The following is a 20,000-nucleotide window of genomic DNA, read 5'->3' as shown; positions in this document are numbered from 1 at the left end:
TAAGTGAATTATTATTTAACCTTTACATTATTTGTTGAACCATGGTATTAATACAAACTAGGCTACACAATAGTAAGAGCTGAACTGTTGCTTCATTTATCCAATTTGGAAAAAGTACTAATTTGGAATTCCACCATGGAAAAAGTGGGCCGGTCTTGGGCCTGAAACTCCCGGGCTGAAAAGTGGCCCCACTCCGGCCCTGATGAGCGGCGTGCGATCAAGAAAGTGTTTAGCAGGATTGATGTTCGAAACATTAAGCACTGCTTTGCTTACGGTGTGTGTTTCTGCAGCGCCGGTGCTAGCGCTCATGCTAGCTGACAGTCGGCTGTAGGGCTGTGTATTGGCAAGAATCTGGCGATACGATACGTATCACGATACATGGGTCACGATTCAATATATTGCAATATATTTCGATACTGTGCATAAGGCGATATATTGGGATTTTTTTAAAGTAAAATATATTAAAAATATTTTAAAAAAGACATGATGTGCATAAAAGTCAAAGAAGTTTACTTTAGGTAAACAATTCAGTACACAGAAAATCAAACTGCCAGTTTGGGATTGTGGCTCACAGGTTCTTAGTGAGCAAATTTTTATATGCTCAAGTAGGCCATAATAAAAGAAAATAGGTACAGCCCATGTCACAATACAAAACAACAACGTGAACTGGACGAAAATGAATGAAAGTGGATGAAAGTGAACAAAAATGAATGTGTCATATATTGAAATCAAGTTTTATGTGATAAAAGATTTTAAAAGAACTGGACGCGCGAATGAGGCGAACCGCGCCGCGCTAAACGCCTCGAGCCGCAGGACCTCCAGACGCGCGTAAACGCGTCTTTGCATTGACTTAACATTGAAATCACTCGCGCCAGATGCTCTATTCGTGTTTGGTGTGAACGATGCAGGCGATTGCATTTAGAAATAGACAAGCTTTGTTTCCAAATGCACCAAGCAAAGATATCCTATCAATTGTATAAACTTTTATAAAGCCAGCCAATATAATCACAATAAACACATCCAAAATGAAATATTTAACATATATATATAACGCAACGTCTAATTTGTAAACAAAATGATTTACGCACTAAATCCAGCATAAACTCCGGCACAATTTGCATATGTTTAAACTCTCAAGACAGACGTCACATCCCGAACCTCACAGCAATTGGCTGCCGACTGCGTTTTTCGCTTGATATTTGTATAAAGGAACTGCCCAACTCTTTGACGCTCTCGGTCGCTCTCAACGCTTTCTCCGGTCCGCTGTCAATCCTAAAATGTCCAGTGGACACGCACCGTTATAGGCGAGCCTGGCGAGGACACTAGTGGTGCGTCTCAGCATAGCTATCTAGTGGTAGGGATTGAAACAACATAAACGTGAACCACTGTCTTACGGTCTTGGCATGAATATTTTTGGACGAAAAAAAAAAAAAAAAAAAAAAAATCGATATTGCGTTTTTGAAAATCGATACAGTATTGCAAAATAAAATATCGCGATACTCAGGTGTATCGATTTTTTCTTACACCCCTAGTCGGCTGTAGTTCTCTCGGTGTGTTCAAGTGCAGCTTTCCCCCGACGCGAGGCGGCGACAGTCGGCTTTCATCAGCGCTAGTGCGTCGGCTTAGTGTGTTCCAGGCTTTAGACTCGTGTGTGTGTGTGTGTGTGTGTGACGTCCTTCAGCTCGTTCTGCACACACACATCAGCAGTGTCTGTTTCTCCTGTGTGACATCAGAAGAGCTTTAGCAGAAGCTCCGATTTCCTGCGTGATCGATCCGTGTGTGTGTGTGTGTGTGTGTGTGTGAGAGACTGATGTGATGTTTACACTCGTGATCTGTGTGTGTGTGTGTGTGTGTGTGTGTGTGTGTGTGTGTGTGTGTGAGAGAGACTGATGTGATGTTTACACTCGTGATCTGTGTGTGTGTGTGTGTGTGTGTGTGTGAGAGAGACTGATGTGATGTTTACACTCGTGATCTGTGTGTGTGTGTGAGAGAGACTGATGTGATGTTTACACTCGTGATCTGTGTGTGTGAGTGAGAGACTGATGTGATGTTCTCTTGTGTTCGCAGATCTACGTGAGTCCTGAGATTCGACATCATCAGCTCTTCCTTCACGTCCGTCTGTCTCGTTATTCTGTGTGTGTGTGTGTGTGTGTGTGTGTGTATGTGTGTGTCGCCTGATGTAATTCAATAAATGTTTATATTTTCATCGTGTGTTCTGCCCTTCAGTTACGGGTGTTTCTATGTCTTAAGAAACAGTAAAACATCTTTTTATTCATCGCTTGTCAGTGTGGTTTTTCCTGATGGATGCTCCCTGTCTCCGCTGTGCATTACTCCGTGTTCTTCCGAGCGCTGGACACGTTCCTCACGATCTCCTGCTCAGTGCCGGCAGACGATCCGTGTCTCCGCAACTCCAGCTCTGAGAACGGGAACTCTTCATCCACTTCATCAGAGTCTGTCTAATCAGAAAGACCCAATTTATACTGTGAAAAAATAAATGTATAATAATATTTGGAAAAATTTTAGTTAAGTTACATTATTCCTTTTTTTCTACTCATTAAAGTGCTGTTAGATGTATTATTTATTGAGATTATTCATTGGTGCTTGAGTTTGACTTTTTGAGATTTAAGTCCTGGAAAACCCTTGACAACAGTCATATTTATTATAGATGTTCTCTAACAGCTTGAATTATTGACAAATACTTTATATGAAATTAGTGTATATAAAATACACAAATACAGTCTTTTAAGTGTAGATGAGTCCGTCTACAGTCCGTCTGAGAGCTGTTTCGCATGATATTAATATATGATACAGCGTTCATTCTTCAGCTCAATCATATTTTCATGGGAGAAAATGAGGAAAGCGATCTCTTTATCCTCTCGGTGGCTGAGGAGATTCCCATGACTGACAGCGCTGCTCAGTGGATGGATCTCTGTGAAGTGAAACGTCAGAGACCTTATATCTGTAGTTTGAGTAAAAAAAAGAATAAAGATATTGTTTGATAAGTGCTGATTGTTGTCCATGAAATCCCAAAATGTGCTTAAAGTCCTGGAGTTAGATTAGACGGAATCTGCATGACCGTCAGTGCAAGGTTCTCCTTAAAGCGGCTCGAACACACATTAGTCTGACACGCTACACTCAGAGTCTTCTGTCGCGCCTGACGTGCGTCTCACAGTAGATGAGTGATTCAGGGGTGTGTGTGAGCATCATCAGAGGAGTGTGTGTTGATGCTGTTTCTCATGCTGTCCGAAGTGCTTTTGATGTCAGAAAGAATGGGAATCATGCAGGACACCAGGTTTATTCTTTCCTATTTCTTGAGGAAATCTTATTAAAGTCAAAATGTATTGAAGATATTTAATTTTGAATAAAATGTAACATCCCATAGTAACATATCTAGATATGCTGATGATTCTGGAATTTTGGTCAAATATATGTTATTTTTGCTGTTTATAAAACACGAATAATCATTTGAAGCATATTATATATGTAAATATGCACTACTTTATGACAAGGCGATGTATCTGTTGTGGAAAAACTAATATAGAATAGCAGTTCACAGCAGCAATCGTTCTCCTCTCCGCCATGTTGAAGGTTCCGACTCTGACGTGGAAATCTGACTAGGAATTTCCAACTAGGAAACTCGGACCAGAAATTTCCTACATGTAATTTCCGACTAGGAAGTTTCTATTTGGAATTTCCGACTAGGACTTTGGTTGGTTGTTGGTTTTTTTGTAATTATTATTGCTTCAGGATTTTTGTTGTTGTTGTTGTTTCTATTTTTTTGCATGTAAATTGCTATATGTAAAGATACAGAATTTTTTTTTTTCAAATTATTGTATTTCTCATTCATTCTTTATGCTGTAAAACAGTCAGTAAAATGAAAAGATCTCATTCTTTCCAATGATGAAATACTGATTTATGTGAAAAATCATTCAAACTTCGAAGATAAAAGTTGATGATTTATGTAATGCTCCTGTTAGTGTGTTTTATGTCAGTGTGTTATGATTGACGTCTGTTTCTGAATGAGAATTGTTGCCAGTGTTTTGGTGGAACCAGATTATTTTGAGGTCTGAGTGAGTTTTGGAGGTGAGATTAACCAAAATTCATCTTAGTAATGATTTTTGAAAATATGGCTTCAGTATTGAACAATGCTCTTTAGCAACTGAGAAAAACTGTAAAGTTTATGGCTCGCAAAACTCGGGCATCAAAATTATCTCTGATTTCCCAGAAGTAAACACTGAAAGGGTGTTCATCTACAATTTCCGACTAGGAAACTTACATTCATGATAATTCCAATAGCATGTGACAGTTTAATTAATTCATAAAAAATAGAGGCATGAAAACCAATCAAATCCACAGACAGAAACGCTTTTGTTTGTTGACAGAGTGAACTGGCAGACTGTTCTTGAGTACAGCTGCTCGACTCGACACACACACACACACACACACACCCATTCCAGAAATTGTGTACGACATGCATTGCACTAAAAAGCTTTGCTTGTCTAATGGCTTCGGCTGCTGCTTCACTATCCTAAACATTATTTGTGCGTTTGTTAAATGATGTCACTAATTCCTCTAATTAACAGTAATGACTCCATGGCTCTCGTTATGATGACTTGAGCTTCATATGGAATGGCGTTTAGAGGTAATGACCCTCATCTGCGCTGACGGCAGTAAATTACACCGTTTCCTGTCATCTTTGCGTTTGCTAAATTGGAAAATTGACTTCCTTGTCCGGCTTCTGGAGAGCCGAGGAGAATCTCCTGATGAACGTGATGAATGTCTCGATCGGATCAGAACCGACTCAGAACCGGATCACAGTGAAGCGGTTCGACCCAGACATCGAGTCGCATCAGAACCAGCCGTCGTGTTCACACAATATAGGCTACATTATACATATAAATAATACAAAGACTGAACTAATTAACTATACATTTAAATGCAAAAATACATTTGAAATAAATTGAGTAGAACAAATACATTTTTATTTAAATACAAACATTTAAGAAAAAAATAAATTACATTTGTAAAATATATATACATAAATAAATAAATAGTAGCCTAACAATATTAAACTAAATAAACAAATACATTTTAATAAAACATTACATTTATTAAAATAAATACAATTTGATTTAAATAAACTGGCATAAAGATGAAGATGAGCGGATGGAAATAATGTTTTTGTTGGAAAAAACCTTGACATCAAATTTCTTCCCTTTCTCGGGAACGAAAGCATAATAAAGGTGTGAGTGTTCAGAGTGTTTGATGAGGATCAGGGCCGGTTCTCGCTCTTCGGCTCCGAGTGTCGAGTTCCTCCGTTCCCGAGGCGAGGCTGAAACCAGGACACAGATCTCAGTTTCCGACAGTCAGACGTTTAACTCCTGGATGATTAGACTTCGCCTCAGTGGATCAGATGTTACCGTGGGCCGTATTAAACTGGTGTTTCCCTTCACACACACACACACACACACACACCTTTAAAACACAATCTGTGTGTGTTGATCGTGTGCTGGTGTGACAGAGCCCTTCAGCTCCAGATCCCACAGAAGCTTTCAGGACATCAGGAACAAACGCTTCACTTGCTTTGTATGATCAGAAAGAGTCTGTATGATCTCATGCTTCTAAAGTAACATGTGAACCTCGGAGCGATTCCCACGACACACGAGCACATCACACACACACACACACACACACACACACACACACACACACACACACGCCTCGGCCTCCGACCAACACACTGAAGTATTGCTGATGTTAGACTCAGATTGAACAGCGACGGAACGCTTTATTGCTTCGTTTGAAGATGATCTCAGGGCAAAAACAGCGGATGTGAAACTGAGAAAAGCATTCAAACATTCCTGAATTATTACCCAGAATGCAGCAGCAGTCGAAGCTTCAGAGTGAGTCTAATGATCTTTTCCTGCAATAAAGATGTTTCGAAACTCTGTCCTGTTCTCAGCTCAACATCAGTCATCACGTGACCCACATTAACTGGATTCATCTGTGGGGTCAAGGGTGAAGGTGCTGACATGATTGACAGGTCACGGTGTGATTTGGTCACGTGATGCGCGTTTAGCAGCGTCCGGATCAATAACGACGCCACAGTCAGACGACCTGAATGAAAACTGATGGGTTATTGCATTTCTGAACTCGACGGAGCGTCAGATGTTGCTGTGATTCTGTGATTGGTCGAGAGCTTCTGTGTCGTTTTGTTTAATTGATCGAAATACGGATTAGTTTGACTAATGTGTTTCAGCCTGTAAACTCTCTTCCCTGCAGCTTCACATTCTGATGTTTAGATGCTGAACTGTGTTTACACCCGCTGATGTTCATTTATTGATCATCATAACATTTAATATTCCCACAGGCACAGACTGATGAACCTGCTGCTCTTTCTTCAGTTCAAGCGATTTACAGTAAATCTCAAATGAGACACTTTTAACAAGATGACCCGCAGGTGCAGTGAAACACACACACACACACACACACACACACACACACACCACCAGTTCTGAAACACAGAGGAAAGCATCAGCGGATCGAGTGTAAGTGTCATTTGACTTTTAAAATGAAGAAATGTAAAATGCATTCTCAGAAACCTCTTTGTATTTATTGCATTACAGTCATTAAAATAGCATGAAATATAAATTATTCCAAATTATGAAAAAAATATTTATGAAGCTTTAACAGATCAAAATATCCTCATGACCGGAATATTCCCACAAACGAGGCCAGAAAGGGATCCTAATCAATATAATGACACCAATCTTTTCTATGTTTAGGCTTTTAAAGTCACTTTAAAAAACTGTTGAACATTGTAAAGGTCATCATGAACACATGGAGATTTACTAGAATCTCAAGAATGTTTAGAAAATGGATGAATCTATAAAAACTTAAAGGGGTGGTTGATTATGATTTGACTTTTCTAACTTTAGTTAGTGTGTAATGTTGCAGTTTGAGCATAAACAACATCTGCAAAGTTACAACACTCAAAGTTCAGAGCAAAGGAAGATATTTGGTTTAAAAAAAATCTATTTTTAAGGACTACAACAAATGTCTGGTAGAGACTACACAACATTCCTCCCGGGTTAGTGACATCACCAACCCTAAAATTTACATAACCCCACCCCCTGGTTAGGGTGGGTTAGGGTAAAAACCCTAAAATTTACATAACCCCGCCCCCTGGTTATTGACATCACCAACCCTAGAATTTACATAACCCCGCCCCCTGGTTAGTGATATCACCAACCCTAAAATTTACATAACCCTGCCCCCTGGTTAGTGACATCACCAACCCTAGAATTTACATAACCCCGCCCCCTGGTTAGTGACATCACCAACCCTAGAATTTACATAACCCCGCCCCCTGGTTAGTGACATCACCAACCCTAAAATTTACATAACCCTGCCCCCTGGTTAGTGACATCACCAACCCTAAAAATTACATAACCCCGCCCCTGGATTAGTGACATCACCAACCCTAAAATTGACATAACCCTGCCCCCGGGAACACGCAGTGCATGTTGAGAAGAGGAAGAGTTGTTGTAGTCGAGCTCATTTGTGAGTTCAGGCTAAAGCTGTCGCATCCGTCTTTTCACATTTATTGCAATACAAATGCAGAATCATGTCACTCTGTAGGCATCGTACAACAGTTCCCACACGAGCGATTTATAGATTATCATGACAGAATATGCTAATTTAAAATAGTTAACTCCCCATCAGCAACACAAACTCATCAACTAGCCGTTGAGTCTCTCCATCATTGTCCGACTCTAGTTTAAACATAAAAGGCAGAACAGTTTCTGACATTTTAGTGCGTGTGTGTGAGGTAATTGGAGCTGCTAACACACACACACACACACACACACACACACACACACACACACACACACACACACAAGCTCTTGAAGCTCCGGGAGCAGCAGCTCATTTGCATTTAAAGGGACACACACGAAACGACGCGTTTTTACTGACCCTCAAAAAGGGAGAACTTTAACATGCTGTGCGAAATATCTGTGGGGTATTTAGAGCTGAAGCTTCACACACACACTCTGGGGACAACAGAGACTTACTTTACATCTTTAAGATTGTACAGTTCAACATGCAGGCTGCTGTCTATGAATCATTCCTGTACTGATCAGTCAGTAATATGCACCTCATGAAGTTTCCCTCATTAAACAGAAATACAGCGCCTCTGAAATGTCATGATTAGTCAGTACTGAAGACGACGGACAGGACGGAGTCTTCCTCAGATGCTCAGAGTGATGGAGCGGATGCTGCCGGCCGGGATCTTGGCGTCTGCAGTTTCTCCTCGGATGCGGAAGATCACGCGTGTGCTGGACGGGATTGTTGCCGTGGCGATCAGCGGTTTTCCCAGCCAGCCCTGAGCCCCTCGCTTGTACATGGAGACGGTGACCTGCACACACACACACACACCCTGGATATAACACACTCTGCCTTGTGCAGACACACACAATTTCAGTCGTTGCACTGGACCACTTGCATGACGTATTTCCTCTATTTGTCCCAAGTGTTCAAGTAGGCGTAAGCGTGGAGAGAGCGTGGAGAGAGTGTGTGTTCAGTGTGTTGGAGAGAGTGTGTGTTCAGTGTGTTGGAGAGAGTGTGTGTTCAGTGTGTTGGAGAGAGTGTTGGAGAGAGTGTGTGTTCAGTGTGTTAGAGAGAGTGTGTGTTCAGTGTGTTGGAGAGAGTGTGTGTTCAGTGTGTTGGAGAGAGTGTGTGTTCAGTGTGTTGGAGAGAGTGTGTGTTCAGTGTGTTGGAGATAGTGTGTGTTCAGTGTGTTGGAGAGAGTGTGTGTTCAGTGTGTTGGAGAGAGTGTGTGTTCAGTGTGTTGGAGAGAGTGTGTGTTCAGTGTGTTGGAGAGAGTGTGTGTTCAGTGTGTTGGAGAGAGTGTGTGTTCAGTGTGTTGGAGAGAGTGTGTTCAGTGTGTTGGAGAGAGTGTGTGTTCAGTGTGTTGGAGAGAGTGTGTGTTCAGTGTGTTGGAGAGAGTGTGTGTTCAGTGTGTTGGAGAGAGTGTGTGTTCAGTGTGTTGGAGAGAGTGTGTGTTCAGTGTGTTGGAGAGAGTGTGTGTTCAGTGTGTTGGAGATAGTGTGTGTTCAGTGTGTTGGAGAGAGTGTGTGTTCAGTGTGTTGGAGAGAGTGTGTGTTCAGTGTGTTGGAGAGAGTGTGTGTTCAGTGTGTTGGAGAGAGTGTGTGTTCAGTGTGTTGGAGAGAGTGTGTGTTCAGTGTGTTGGAGAGAGTGTGTGTTCAGTGTGTTGGAGAGAGTGTGTGTTCAGTGTGTTGGAGAGAGTGTGTGTTCAGTGTGTTGGAGAGAGTGTGTGTTCAGTGTGTTGGAGAGAGTGTGTTCAGTGTGTTGGAGAGAGTGTGTGTTCAGTGTGTGTTCAGTGTGTTGGAGAGAGTGTGTGTTCAGTGTGTTGGAGAGAGTGTGTGTTCAGTGTGTTGGAGATAGTGTGTGTTCAGTGTGTTGGAGAGAGTGTGTGTTCAGTGTGTTGGAGAGAGTGTTGGAGAGAGTGTGTGTTCAGTGTGTTGGAGAGAGTGTGTGTTCAGTGTGTTGGAGAGAGTGTGTGTTCAGTGTGTTGGAGAGAGTGTGTGTTCAGTGTGTTGGAGAGAGTGTGTGTTCAGTGTGTTGGAGATAGTGTGTGTTCAGTGTGTTGGAGAGAGTGTGTGTTCAGTGTGTTGGAGAGAGTGTGTGTTCAGTGTGTTGGAGAGAGTGTGTTCAGTGTGTTGGAGAGAGTGTGTGTTCAGTGTGTGTTCAGTGTGTTGGAGAGAGTGTGTTCAGTGTGTTGGAGAGAGTGTGTGTTCAGTGTGTTGGAGAGAGTGTGTGTTCAGTGTGTTGGAGAGAGTGTGTGTTCAGTGTGTTGGAGAGAGTGTGTGTTCAGTGTGTTGGAGAGAGTGTGTGTTCAGTGTGTTGGAGAGAGTGTGTTCAGTGTGTTGGAGAGAGTGTGTGTTCAGTGTGTTGGAGAGAGTGTGTGTTCAGTGTGTGTTCAGTGTGTTGGAGAGAGTGTGTGTTCAGTGTGTTGGAGATAGTGTGTGTTCAGTGTGTTGGAGAGAGTGTGTGTTCAGTGTGTTGGAGAGAGTGTGTGTTCAGTGTGTTGGAGAGAGTGTGTGTTCAGTGTGTTGGAGAGAGTGTGTGTTCAGTGTGTTGGAGAGAGTGTGTGTTCAGTGTGTTGGAGAGAGTGTGTGTTCAGTGTGTTGGAGATAGTGTGTGTTCAGTGTGTTGGAGAGAGTGTGTGTTCAGTGTGTTGGAGAGAGTGTGTTCAGTGTGTTGGAGAGAGTGTGTGTTCAGTGTGTGTTCAGTGTGTTGGAGAGAGTGTGTGTTCAGTGTGTTGGAGAGAGTGTGTGTTCAGTGTGTTGGAGAGAGTGTGAGTTCAGTGTGTTGGAGAGTGTGTGTGTTCAGTGTGTTGGAGAGAGTGTGTTCAGTGTGTTGGAGATAGTGTGTGTTCAGTGTGTTGGAGAGAGTGTGTGTTCAGTGTGTTGGAGAGAGTGTGAGTTCAGTGTGTTGGAGAGTGTGTGTGTTCAGTGTGTTGGAGAGAGTGTGTTCAGTGTGTTGGAGATAGTGTGTGTTCAGTGTGTTGGAGAGAGTGTGTGTTCAGTGTGTTGGAGAGAGTGTGTGTTCAGTGTGTTGGAGAGAGTGTGTTCAGTGTGTTGGAGAGAGTGTGTGTTCAGTGTGTTGGAGAGAGTGTGTGTTCAGTGTGTTGGAGAGAGTGTGAGTTCAGTGTGTTGGAGAGTGTGTGTGTTCAGTGTGTTGGAGAGAGTGTGTTCAGTGTGTTGGAGAGAGTGTGTGTTCAGTGTGTTGGAGAGAGTGTGTGTTCAGTGTGTTGGAGAGAGTGTGTGTTCAGTGTGTTGGAGAGTGTGTGTGTTCAGTGTGTTGGAGAGAGTGTGAGTTCAGTGTGTTGGAGAGAGTGTGTTCAGTGTGTTGGAGAGAGTGTGTGTTCAGTGTGTTGGAGAGAGTGTGTGTTCAGTGTGTTGGAGAGAGTGTGTGTTCAGTGTGTTGGAGAGAGTGTGTGTTCAGTGTGTTGGAGAGAGTGTGTGTTCAGTGTGTTGGAGAGAGTGTGTGTTCAGTGTGTTGGAGAGAGTGTGTGTTCAGTGTGTTGGAGAGAGTGTGTGTTCAGTGTGTTGGAGAGAGTGTGTGTTCAGTGTGTTGGAGAGAGTGTGTGTTCAGTGTGTTGGAGAGAGTGTGTGTTCAGTGTGTTGGAGAGAGTGTGTGTTCAGTGTGTTGGAGATAGTGTGTGTTCAGTGTGTTGGAGAGAGTGTGTGTTCAGTGTGTTGGAGAGAGTGTGTTCAGTGTGTTGGAGAGAGTGTGTGTTCAGTGTGTGTTCAGTGTGTTGGAGAGAGTGTGTTCAGTGTGTTGGAGATAGTGTGTGTTCAGTGTGTTGGAGAGAGTGTGTGTTCAGTGTGTTGGAGAGAGTGTGAGTTCAGTGTGTTGGAGAGTGTGTGTTCAGTGTGTTGGAGAGAGTGTGTGTTTAGTGTATTGGAGATAGTGTGTGTTCAGTGTGTTGGAGAGAGTGTGTGTTCAGTGTGTTGGAGAGAGTGTGTTCAGTGTATTGGAGATAGTGTGTGTTCAGTGTGTTGGAGAGAGTGTGTGTTCAGTGTGTTGGAGAGAGTGTGTGTTCAGTGTGTTGGAGAGTGTGTGTGTTCAGTGTGTTGGAGAGAGTGTGTGTTCAGTGTGTTGGAGAGTGTGTGTGTTCAGTGTGTTGGAGAGAGTGTGTGTTCAGTGTGTTGGAGAGAGTGTGTGTTCAGTGTGTTGGAGAGAGTGTGTGTTCAGTGTGTTGGAGAGAGTGTGTGTTTAGTGTATTGGAGATAGTGTGTGTTCAGTGTGTTGGAGAGAGTGTGTGTTCAGTGTGTTGGAGAGAGTGTGTTCAGTGTATTGGAGATAGTGTGTGTTCAGTGTGTTGGAGAGAGTGTGTGTTCAGTGTGTTGGAGAGAGTGTGTGTTCAGTGTGTTGGAGAGAGTGTGTGTTCAGTGTGTTGGAGAGTGTGTGTGTTCAGTGTGTTGGAGAGAGTGTGTGTTCAGTGTGTTGGAGAGAGTGTGTGTTCAGTGTGTTGGAGAGTGTGTGTGTTCAGTGTGTTGGAGAGAGTGTGTGTTCAGTGTGTTGGAGAGAGTGTGTGTTCAGTGTGTTGGAGATAGTGTGTGTTCAGTGTGTTGGAGAGAGTGTGTGTTCAGTGTGTTGGAGAGAGTGTGTGTTCAGTGTGTTGGAGAGAGTGTGTGTTCAGTGTGTTGGAGAGAGTGTGTGTTCAGTGTGTTGGAGTCTTGCGCACTTTCGTTCGGTCTCGTGCACGCGCTCTCCAGTGGCCAAGGCCACGAGTGTGTGTATTTGGCCAAGGCATGTGTAACACTGAGTCTGCCGTGACCCCTGATGGTCGTCAGGTCATGACCCTGACCCTGACCTCTGTGGACACCTGGTTCAGTCTGTCCCGTGTCGTCTGCACTAAACACACACAGCGAACGCTGAACCGAAACTGAAGGATATCCAGTCCGGAACAGAAAGCTGGATCTTCCTTCACGCGGAGCGACACACAATGGAGGAAAAACACTTGAGCATCAAAGACGAGGCCGGTCTGAAAAGCAGATCTGTGGATTACACTCATGAGTCCCGTCGCTCGTCTCCGGGTCCGCGCGCGCGTGTGTGTGTGTGTGTCACACAATGGCCGTTTAATGAGATTCACACATCCACAGATAATAGACGCGTCGATCCGAAGGAGTATTTCCAGCCTCACTGGATTAAAACCATTCTCTTTTCATGGCTTGATTTTCTTTCATTCTTGATGCCCACAATTTTTCAATTATGTTTTTTCTAGCCATCCATTCTTTCATCTGAGAGGGAGCAAATTGGCGAAGGGTTTGTTAATGGAGGCAGAGATCAGCGTTCGCTGTGTGTTAAAGCTCTTTTAACATGACAAAACACACACACACAGCCACAAAAAGCCAAGAGAACCTGCACGTGTGTGTGTGTGTGAGTGAGTGAGTGAGTGAGTGAGTGAGTGTGTGTGTGTGTGTGTGTGTGTGTGTGTGTGAGACAGTGAGTGTGTGTGAGAGTGTGTGTGTGTGTGAGTGAGTGAGTGAGTGAGTGTGTGTGTGTGAGAGTGTGTGTGTGTGTGTGTGCGTTTGGTTTATATAACATTGTGGGAACCAAATGTCCCCACAAGGATAGTAAAACCTGAGATGACCAGCAAGCGGTCCATGAGGGGAATGGGTAAATAAACACACTAAATTATATTTTTTTGAAAATGTAAAAATGCAGAAAGTTTTCTGTGATGGGTCGGTTTAGGGGTAGGGTTAGTGTGTGTGTGTGTGTGTGTGTGTGTGTGTGTGTGTGTGTGTGTGTGTGTGTGTGTGTGTGTGTGTGTGATGGGGAGGTTTAGGGGTAGGGTTAGTGTGTGTGTGTGTGTGTGTGTGTGTGTGTGTGTGTGTGTGTGTGTGTGTCTGTGTGTGTGTGATGGGTAGGTTTAGGGGTAGGGTTAGTGTGTGTGTGTGTCTGTGTGTGTGTGATGGGTAGGTTTAGGGGTAGGGTTAGTGTAAGGAGATAGAATGTACAGTTTGTGCAGTATAAAAACCATTAAGTCTATGGAGAGTCCCCACAAAGATAGTGAACCAGACGTGTGTGTGTGTGTGTGTGTGTGTGTGTGTGTGTGTGTGTGTGTGTGTGTGTGTTTGTGTGTGTGTGTGAGAGAGTGTGTTTTTGTGTGTGTGCGCGCGCGCGAGAGAGAGAGAGAGAGAGAGAGAGAGAGAGAGAGAGAGAGAGAGAGAGAGAGAGAGAGAGAGAGAGAGAGAGAGAGAGAGAGTGTGTGTGTGTGTGTGTGTGTGTGTGTGTGTGTGTGTTTGTGCTTGTGTGTGTGTGTGAGAGAGTGTGTGTGTGTGTGTGTGTGTGTGTGTGTTGTTTTAATATCGGCCTCCCGATGCAGCTAACCCACACGTTAACGTCCCTGTAATCCACACACACTCCACACTTTTCTTGTCTTGTTTTCCAGCTCTAATATCTAAACATTCTTAAACACGGAGCGTCTGCTCGCGAGCGCTGGGACTCTGCAGCTCCATGACTCTCTTCAGGCTCAATTCATGCCGGATTGAATTTGACCTCACAAACATTCGTAATGGCATTAGACGAGCCGCACGCACACGACTGCTGCCCTGTAACTCCATTTAGCAGCCAAATCGGGTTTAAAGACTTTATTGATGCCCAGTGTTATTAAGTGTGATTATCAAAACAACAGACAATGAGCCAAAGTGTCCACTAACCGGTTTATCTCTGAGCACAACAGATGGAGAAGCTCTTCAGAACGAGGAACTGCAGATAAAGACCATTTCAGATAAATATCAAAGCACAAGTTCTGATAAAAACCTGGCTAATCGCATTTTACAGCAAATGAGGGATTAAAGGAGAGCGACAGATTTTATTGGCAATCAGGAAGTAGACGTTCATTAAAGTGCCTCATTTATAGCAAAAACACTCCACATGCCTGACATCGGTCAAACCCAGCGGTAGATTAACTCACAAAGCGCTGGTTAGTATGGGTCAGTCAGCTGCTGCTGCTGGTTAGTATGAGTCAGTCAGCTGCTGGTTAGTATGAGTAAGACTGCTGCTGCTGCTGCTGGTTAGTATGGGTCAGTCAGCTGCTGCTGCTGCTGCTGCTGCTGCTGCTGCTGGTTAGTATGGGTCAGTCTGCTGCTGCTGCTGCTGCTGCTGCTGCTGCTGCTGGTTAGTATGGGTAAGACTGCTGCTGCTGCTGCTGCTGCTGGTGGTGGTTAGTATGGGTAAGACTGCTGCTGCTGCTGCTGCTGCTGGTTAGTATGAGTCAGTTAACTGCTGCTGCTGCTGGTTAGTATGGGTAAGACTGCTGCTGCTGCTGCTGCTGCTGGTGGTGGTGGTTAGTATGGGTAAGACTGCTGCTGCTGCTGCTGGTTAGTATGAGTCAGTTAACTGCTGCTGCTGGTTAGTATGAGTCAGTCAGCTGCTGCTGCTGGTTAGTATTGGTAAGACTTCTGCTGCTGCTGCTGCTGCTGCTGGTTAGTATGGGTAAGACTGCTGCTGCTGCTGCTGCTGCTGCTGGTTAGTATGAGTCAGTCAGCTGCTGCTGCTGCTGCTGCTGCTGGTTAGTATGGGTAAGACTGCTGCTGCTGCTGCTTCTGCTGGTTAGTATGGGTAAGGCTGCTGCTGCTGGTGGTTAATATGGGTAAGACTGCTGCTGCTGCTGGTTAGTATGGGTAAGACTGCTGCTGCTGCTGCTGCTGCTGGTTAGTATGGGTAAGACTGCTGCTGCTGCTGCTGGTTAGTATGGGTAAGACTGCTGCTGCTGCTGCTGCTGCTGCTGGTTAGTATGAGTCAGTTAACTTCTGCTGCTGCTGCTGCTGGTTAGTATGAGTCAGTCAGCTGCTGCTGCTGGTTAGTATGGGTAAGACTTCTGCTGCTGCTGCTGCTGCTGGTTAGTATGGGTAAGACTGCTGCTGCTGCTGCTGCTGCTGCTGGTTAGTATGGGTAAGACTGCTGCTGCTGCTGCTGCTGCTGCTGGTTAGTATGAGTCAGTCAGCTGCTGCTGCTGGTTAGTATGGGTAAGACTGCTGCTGCTGCTGCTGCTGCTGGTTAGTATGGGTAAGACTGCTGCTGCTGCTGGTTAGTATGAGTCAGTTAACTGCTGCTGGTTAGTATGAGTCAGTCAGCTGCTGCTGCTGCTGCTGGTTAGTATGGGTAAGACTGCTGCTGCTGCTGGTTAGTATGGGTAAGACTGCTGCTGCTGCTGCTGGTTAGTATGGGTAAGGCTGCTGCTGCTGCTGGTTAATATGGGTAAGACTGCTGCTGCTGCTGGTTAATATGGGTAAGACTGCTGCTGCTGCTGGTTAGTATGGGTAAGACTGCTGCTGCTGCTGCTGCTGCTGCTGCTGCTGGTTAGTATGGGTAAGACTGCTGCTGCTGCTGCTGCTGGTTAGTATGAGTCAGTTAACTGCTGCTGCTGCTGCTGCTGCTGCTGGTTAGTATGAGTCAGTCAGCTGCTGCTGCTGGTTAGTATTGGTAAGACTTCTGCTGCTGCTGCTGCTGGTTAGTATGGGTAAGACTGCTGCTGCTGGTTAGTATGAGTCAGTCAGCTGCTGCTGCTGGTTAGTATGGGTAAGACTGCTGCTGCTGCTGCTGCTGGTTAGTATGGGTAAGACTGCTGCTGCTGCTGGTTAGTATGAGTCAGTTAACTGCTGCTGGTTAGTATGAGTCAGTCAGCTGCTGCTGCTGCTGGTTAGTATGGGTAAGACTGCTGCTGCTGCTGGTTAGTATGGGTAAGACTGCTGCTGCTGCTGCTGCTGGTTAGTATGGGTAAGGCTGCTGCTGCTGCTGGTTAATATGGGTAAGACTGCTGCTACTGCTGCTGGTTAATATGGGTAAGACTGCTGCTGCTGCTGCTGCTGGTGGTGGTTAGTATGGGTAAGACTTCTGCTGCTGCTGCTGGTTAGTATGAGTCAGTCAGCTGTTGCTGCTGGTTAGTATGGGTAAGACTTCTGCTGCTGCTGGTTAGTATGGGTAAGACTTCTGCTGCTGCTGCTGGTTAGTATGGGTAAGACTGCTGCTGCTGCTGGTTAGTATGAGTCAGTTAACTGCTGCTGCTGGTTAGTATGAGTCAGTCAGCTGCTGCTGCTGCTGGTTAGTATGGGTAAGACTGGAGCTTCTGAAGTTACAGTAAAACACAACTTGAGGGCGCTCAAACACAAAACGGTCTTGCCGTGCACACATACGTAACGGCGAAAGAAGATATACACCAAGTAGCGTCTACACTGCCGGGAAGAAATAAGACGAGGAAGATGCAAGGCAAGATGATTGTAGAGCTGCTGGTCTCGTTGGTGTCGGAACATAAAGAACTATATGACAAACGCGACAGCGACTACAAAAATCTTGATAAAAGAGAACTGTTATGGAGTGGTTTCTGTTTTACATTAAGCGCCATCTAATGTCAGGGAATGAATTTGCATGTGCACTCGGCTCATCATCAGCGAAAATCGCTTGGGTGTGAACACAAAAAAACGCTTTGAAAAACGCTGGCGACTAACGCGCGCCGATATTCGTCCCGGTGTGTAGGGCCCTTAAGACTGCTGCTGCTGCTGGTTAGTATGGGTCAGTCTGATGCTGCTGCTACTGCTGCTGGTTAGTATGGGTCAGTCTGCTGCTGCTGGTTAGTATGAGTCAGTCAGCTGCTGCTGCTGCTGGTTAGTATGGGTAAGACTGCTGCTGCTGCTGCTGGTTAGTATGGGTCAGTTAACTGCTGCTGCTGGTTAGTATGGGTCAGTCTGCTGCTGCTGCTGCTGGTTAGTATGGGTCAGTTAGCTGCTGCTGCTGCTGCTGCTGCTTGTTAGTATGGGTAAGTCAGCTGCTGCTGGTTAGTATGGGTCAGTTAGCTGCAGCTGTTGGTTAGTATGGGTCAGTCAGCTGCTGCTGGTGGTTAGTAGGTTAGTATGGGTCAGTCAGCTGCTGCTGGTGGTTAGTGTGGGTCAGTCTGCTGCTGCTGCTGGTTAGTATGGGTCAGTCAGCTGCTGCTGGTTAGTATGGGTCGGGCAGCTGCTGCTGCTGCTGGTGGTGGTTAGTATGGGTCAGTCAGCTGCTGCTGGTGGTTAGTATGGGTCAGTCAGCTGCAGCTGCTGGTTAGTATGGGTCAGTCAGCTGCAGCTGCTGGTTAGTATGGGTAAGTCTGCTGCTGCTGCTGCTGCTGGTTAATCTGGGTCAGTCAGCTGCTGCTGCTGCTGCTGCTGGTAAGTATGGGTCAGTCAGCTGCTGCTGCTGCTGCTGCTGGTGGTTAGTATGGGTCAGTCAGCTGCTGCTGGTTAGTATGGGTCGGTCAGCTGCTGCTGCTGGTGGTGGTTAGTATGGGTCAGTCAGCTGCTGCTGCTGCTGCTGGTTAGTATGGGTCAGTCTGCTGCTGCTGCTGCTGCTGGTTAGTATGGGTCAGTCAGCTGCTGCTGGTTAGTATGGGTCGGTCAGCTGCTGCTGCTGCTGCTGCTGGTGGTTAGTATGGGTCAGTCAGCTGCTGCTGGTGGTTAGTATGGGTCAGTCAGCTGCAGCAGCTGGTTAGTATGGGTCAGTCAGCTGCAGGTTAGTATGGGTCAGTCTGCTGCTGCTGCTGCTGCTGGTTAATATGGGTCAGTCAGCTGCTGCTACTGCTTCTGGTAAGTATGGGTCAGTCAGCTGCTGCTGCTGCTACTGCTGGTTAATATGGGTCAGTCAGCTGCTGGTTAGTATGGGTCAGTCAGCTGCTGCTGCTGCTGGTTAGTATGGGTCAGTCAGCTGCTGCTGCTGCTGCTGCTGGTTAGTATGGGTCAGTCAGCTGCTGCTGCTGCTGCTGCTGGTTAGTATGGGTCAGTCAGCTGCTGCTGCTGCTGGTTAGTATAGGTCAGTCAGCTGCTGCTGCTGTTGGTTAGTATGGGTCAGTCAGCTGCAGCTGCTGGATAGTATGGGTCAGTCAGCTGCAGCAGCTGGTTAGTATGGGTCAGTCAGCTGCAGCAGCTGGTTAGTATGGGTCAGTCAGCTGCAGCTGCTGGATAGTATGGGTCAGTCAGCTGCTGCTGCTGCTGCTGCTGCTGCTGGTTAGTATGGGTCAGTTAGCTGCAGCTGCTGGTTAGTAGGTTAGTATGGGTCAGTCAGCTGCTGCTGCTGCTGCTGGTTAGTATAGGTCAGTCAGCTGCTGCTGCTGTTGGTTAGTATGGGTCAGTCAGCTGCAGCTGCTGGATAGTATGGGTCAGTCAGCTGCTGCTGCTGCTGCTGCTGGTTAGTATGGGTCAGTTAGCTGCAGCTGCTGGTTAGTAGGTTAGTATGGGTCAGTCAGCTGCTGCTGCTGGTTAGTATGGGTCAGTTAGCTGCAGCTGCTGGTTAGTATGGGTCTGTTAGCTGCAGCTGCTGGTTAGTATGGGTCAGTTAGCTGCAGCTGCTGGTTAGTATGGGTCAGTTAGCTGCAGCTGCTGGTTAGTAGGTTAGTATGGGTCAGTCCGCTGCTGCTGCTGGTTAGTATGGGTCAGTTAGCTTAGCAGTTAGCAGCTAATTATTTGCCTGCAAAAAGCTTCTTGTTCTAGCTCTGACAACAACATTCAGTCAAGTAACACATCAGTATCAGTAGAGACTCCAGAAACATCTCCAACACTTCACCTGCGATCACAAATCTGTTCATACAGTTACTTCCATTTTCCCACTTTACTCTAAATGACTAACAGACTCACAAGTGGGTAAAACTGATGTCCTCAGATAAACGAGAGACACAACGAGACCATAAACCTGTCGAAATCGACTCACACGTTTCCCCATCATCATCATCATCATCATCATCATCCTCCACAGAACGCGCCTCCATCTGCATAATGAAGAGAACTCAAGCTCAACTTCTCAAGTTCCTTCAGTGAATGCAAAGCGATCAGACGAGGCTAATGAAACCAAACGAAAAGCGTTAATAGCAATTAACTGAACACACAGATAATCTGAGTGTCGTAGTTCTGAACAACCATTACGATCAAGTGCAGCCGCTTCAATTTGCAAGTTAACCAACAAAACTTGCACAATCGGTCAGTTGGTGGATGGTAAAGTGTGTGCTGACAATAATAAAAACGATCAAAAAAGAGTGAAAGGACATAATCATCCCCCTTCAGACAATATATTCAAAATATGCATAACATAATCTGACCTCGATTATACAAGAATGGACAGTGATTATCTTCACATTCACACTCGTGTTGAATCTGCGATGTAAATGCTGATCTTGATTTCCTGAAGTGCGTCTGAAGGGCTGTTGAAGCAGGAACATTCACAGGTTTGTGAGGAGCTTCAAACCAGTCGTTAGGATGAAGAGATAATTACACAAGCTCTGATCATGAGCAGCAGTTTGAGTTTACAACACTTCCGCTTCATAGAAAACATGTAGAAAAAGTATTGACACTTTTATGGCCAAAATAGAGATTTCAGTGCAGCTTACTTTTCTAAAAATAAAATGTATTACTACTAAACCTTATTTATGTAACATAGTTTAA

At 45.2% G+C, this 20,000-nt stretch overlaps 3 protein-coding genes across 6 annotated transcripts in view; 2 read left to right on the top strand and 1 right to left on the bottom strand.

Annotated features, from left to right (window-relative positions):
- bub3 (BUB3 mitotic checkpoint protein) overlaps positions 1-2,139 on the top strand; it is a gene marked incomplete at its 3' end in the record, with an annotated part of 17,217 nt that extends 15,078 nt beyond the window's left edge. Inside the window, exon 8 of the mRNA XM_079850663.1 lies at positions 2,068-2,139. Within this exon, the coding sequence (XP_079706789.1) occupies positions 2,068-2,077 (10 nt within the window). The remainder of the gene's footprint in view (positions 1-2,067) is intronic.
- Positions 2,140-7,049: 4,910 nt separating this feature from the next.
- Positions 7,050-20,000, bottom strand: part of LOC307146612 (uncharacterized protein) — a 21,168-nt gene continuing 8,217 nt past the window's right edge. For 2 of the 4 annotated variants that reach the window (XM_079850787.1, XM_079850788.1), the window contains exon 7: positions 7,050-8,419. In XM_079850787.1, the coding sequence (XP_079706913.1) occupies positions 8,252-8,419 (168 nt within the window). In that variant the 3' untranslated portion in view covers positions 7,050-8,251. Of the gene's footprint in view, positions 8,420-14,255; positions 14,305-20,000 lie in introns of all 4 variants that reach the window. The other 2 variants (XR_013819134.1, XM_079850789.1) reach the window with 2 other exon arrangements.
- Positions 8,507-11,018, top strand: LOC307147409 (uncharacterized protein; the record flags this gene model as incomplete). Its single annotated transcript, XM_079852143.1, has 3 exons — positions 8,507-8,533; positions 9,656-10,233; positions 10,440-11,018. 3 exons carry the CDS (start codon positions 8,507-8,509, stop codon positions 10,900-10,902), a joined length of 1,068 nt encoding a protein of 355 aa, XP_079708269.1. The 3' UTR covers positions 10,903-11,018.

This window comes from Squalius cephalus (genome assembly GCF_949319135.1).
Source record: "Squalius cephalus genome assembly, chromosome: 19".
Classification (NCBI taxonomy): Eukaryota; Metazoa; Chordata; class Actinopteri; order Cypriniformes; family Leuciscidae; genus Squalius; species Squalius cephalus.
This window is presented reverse-complemented; position numbering and strand designations above follow the sequence as displayed.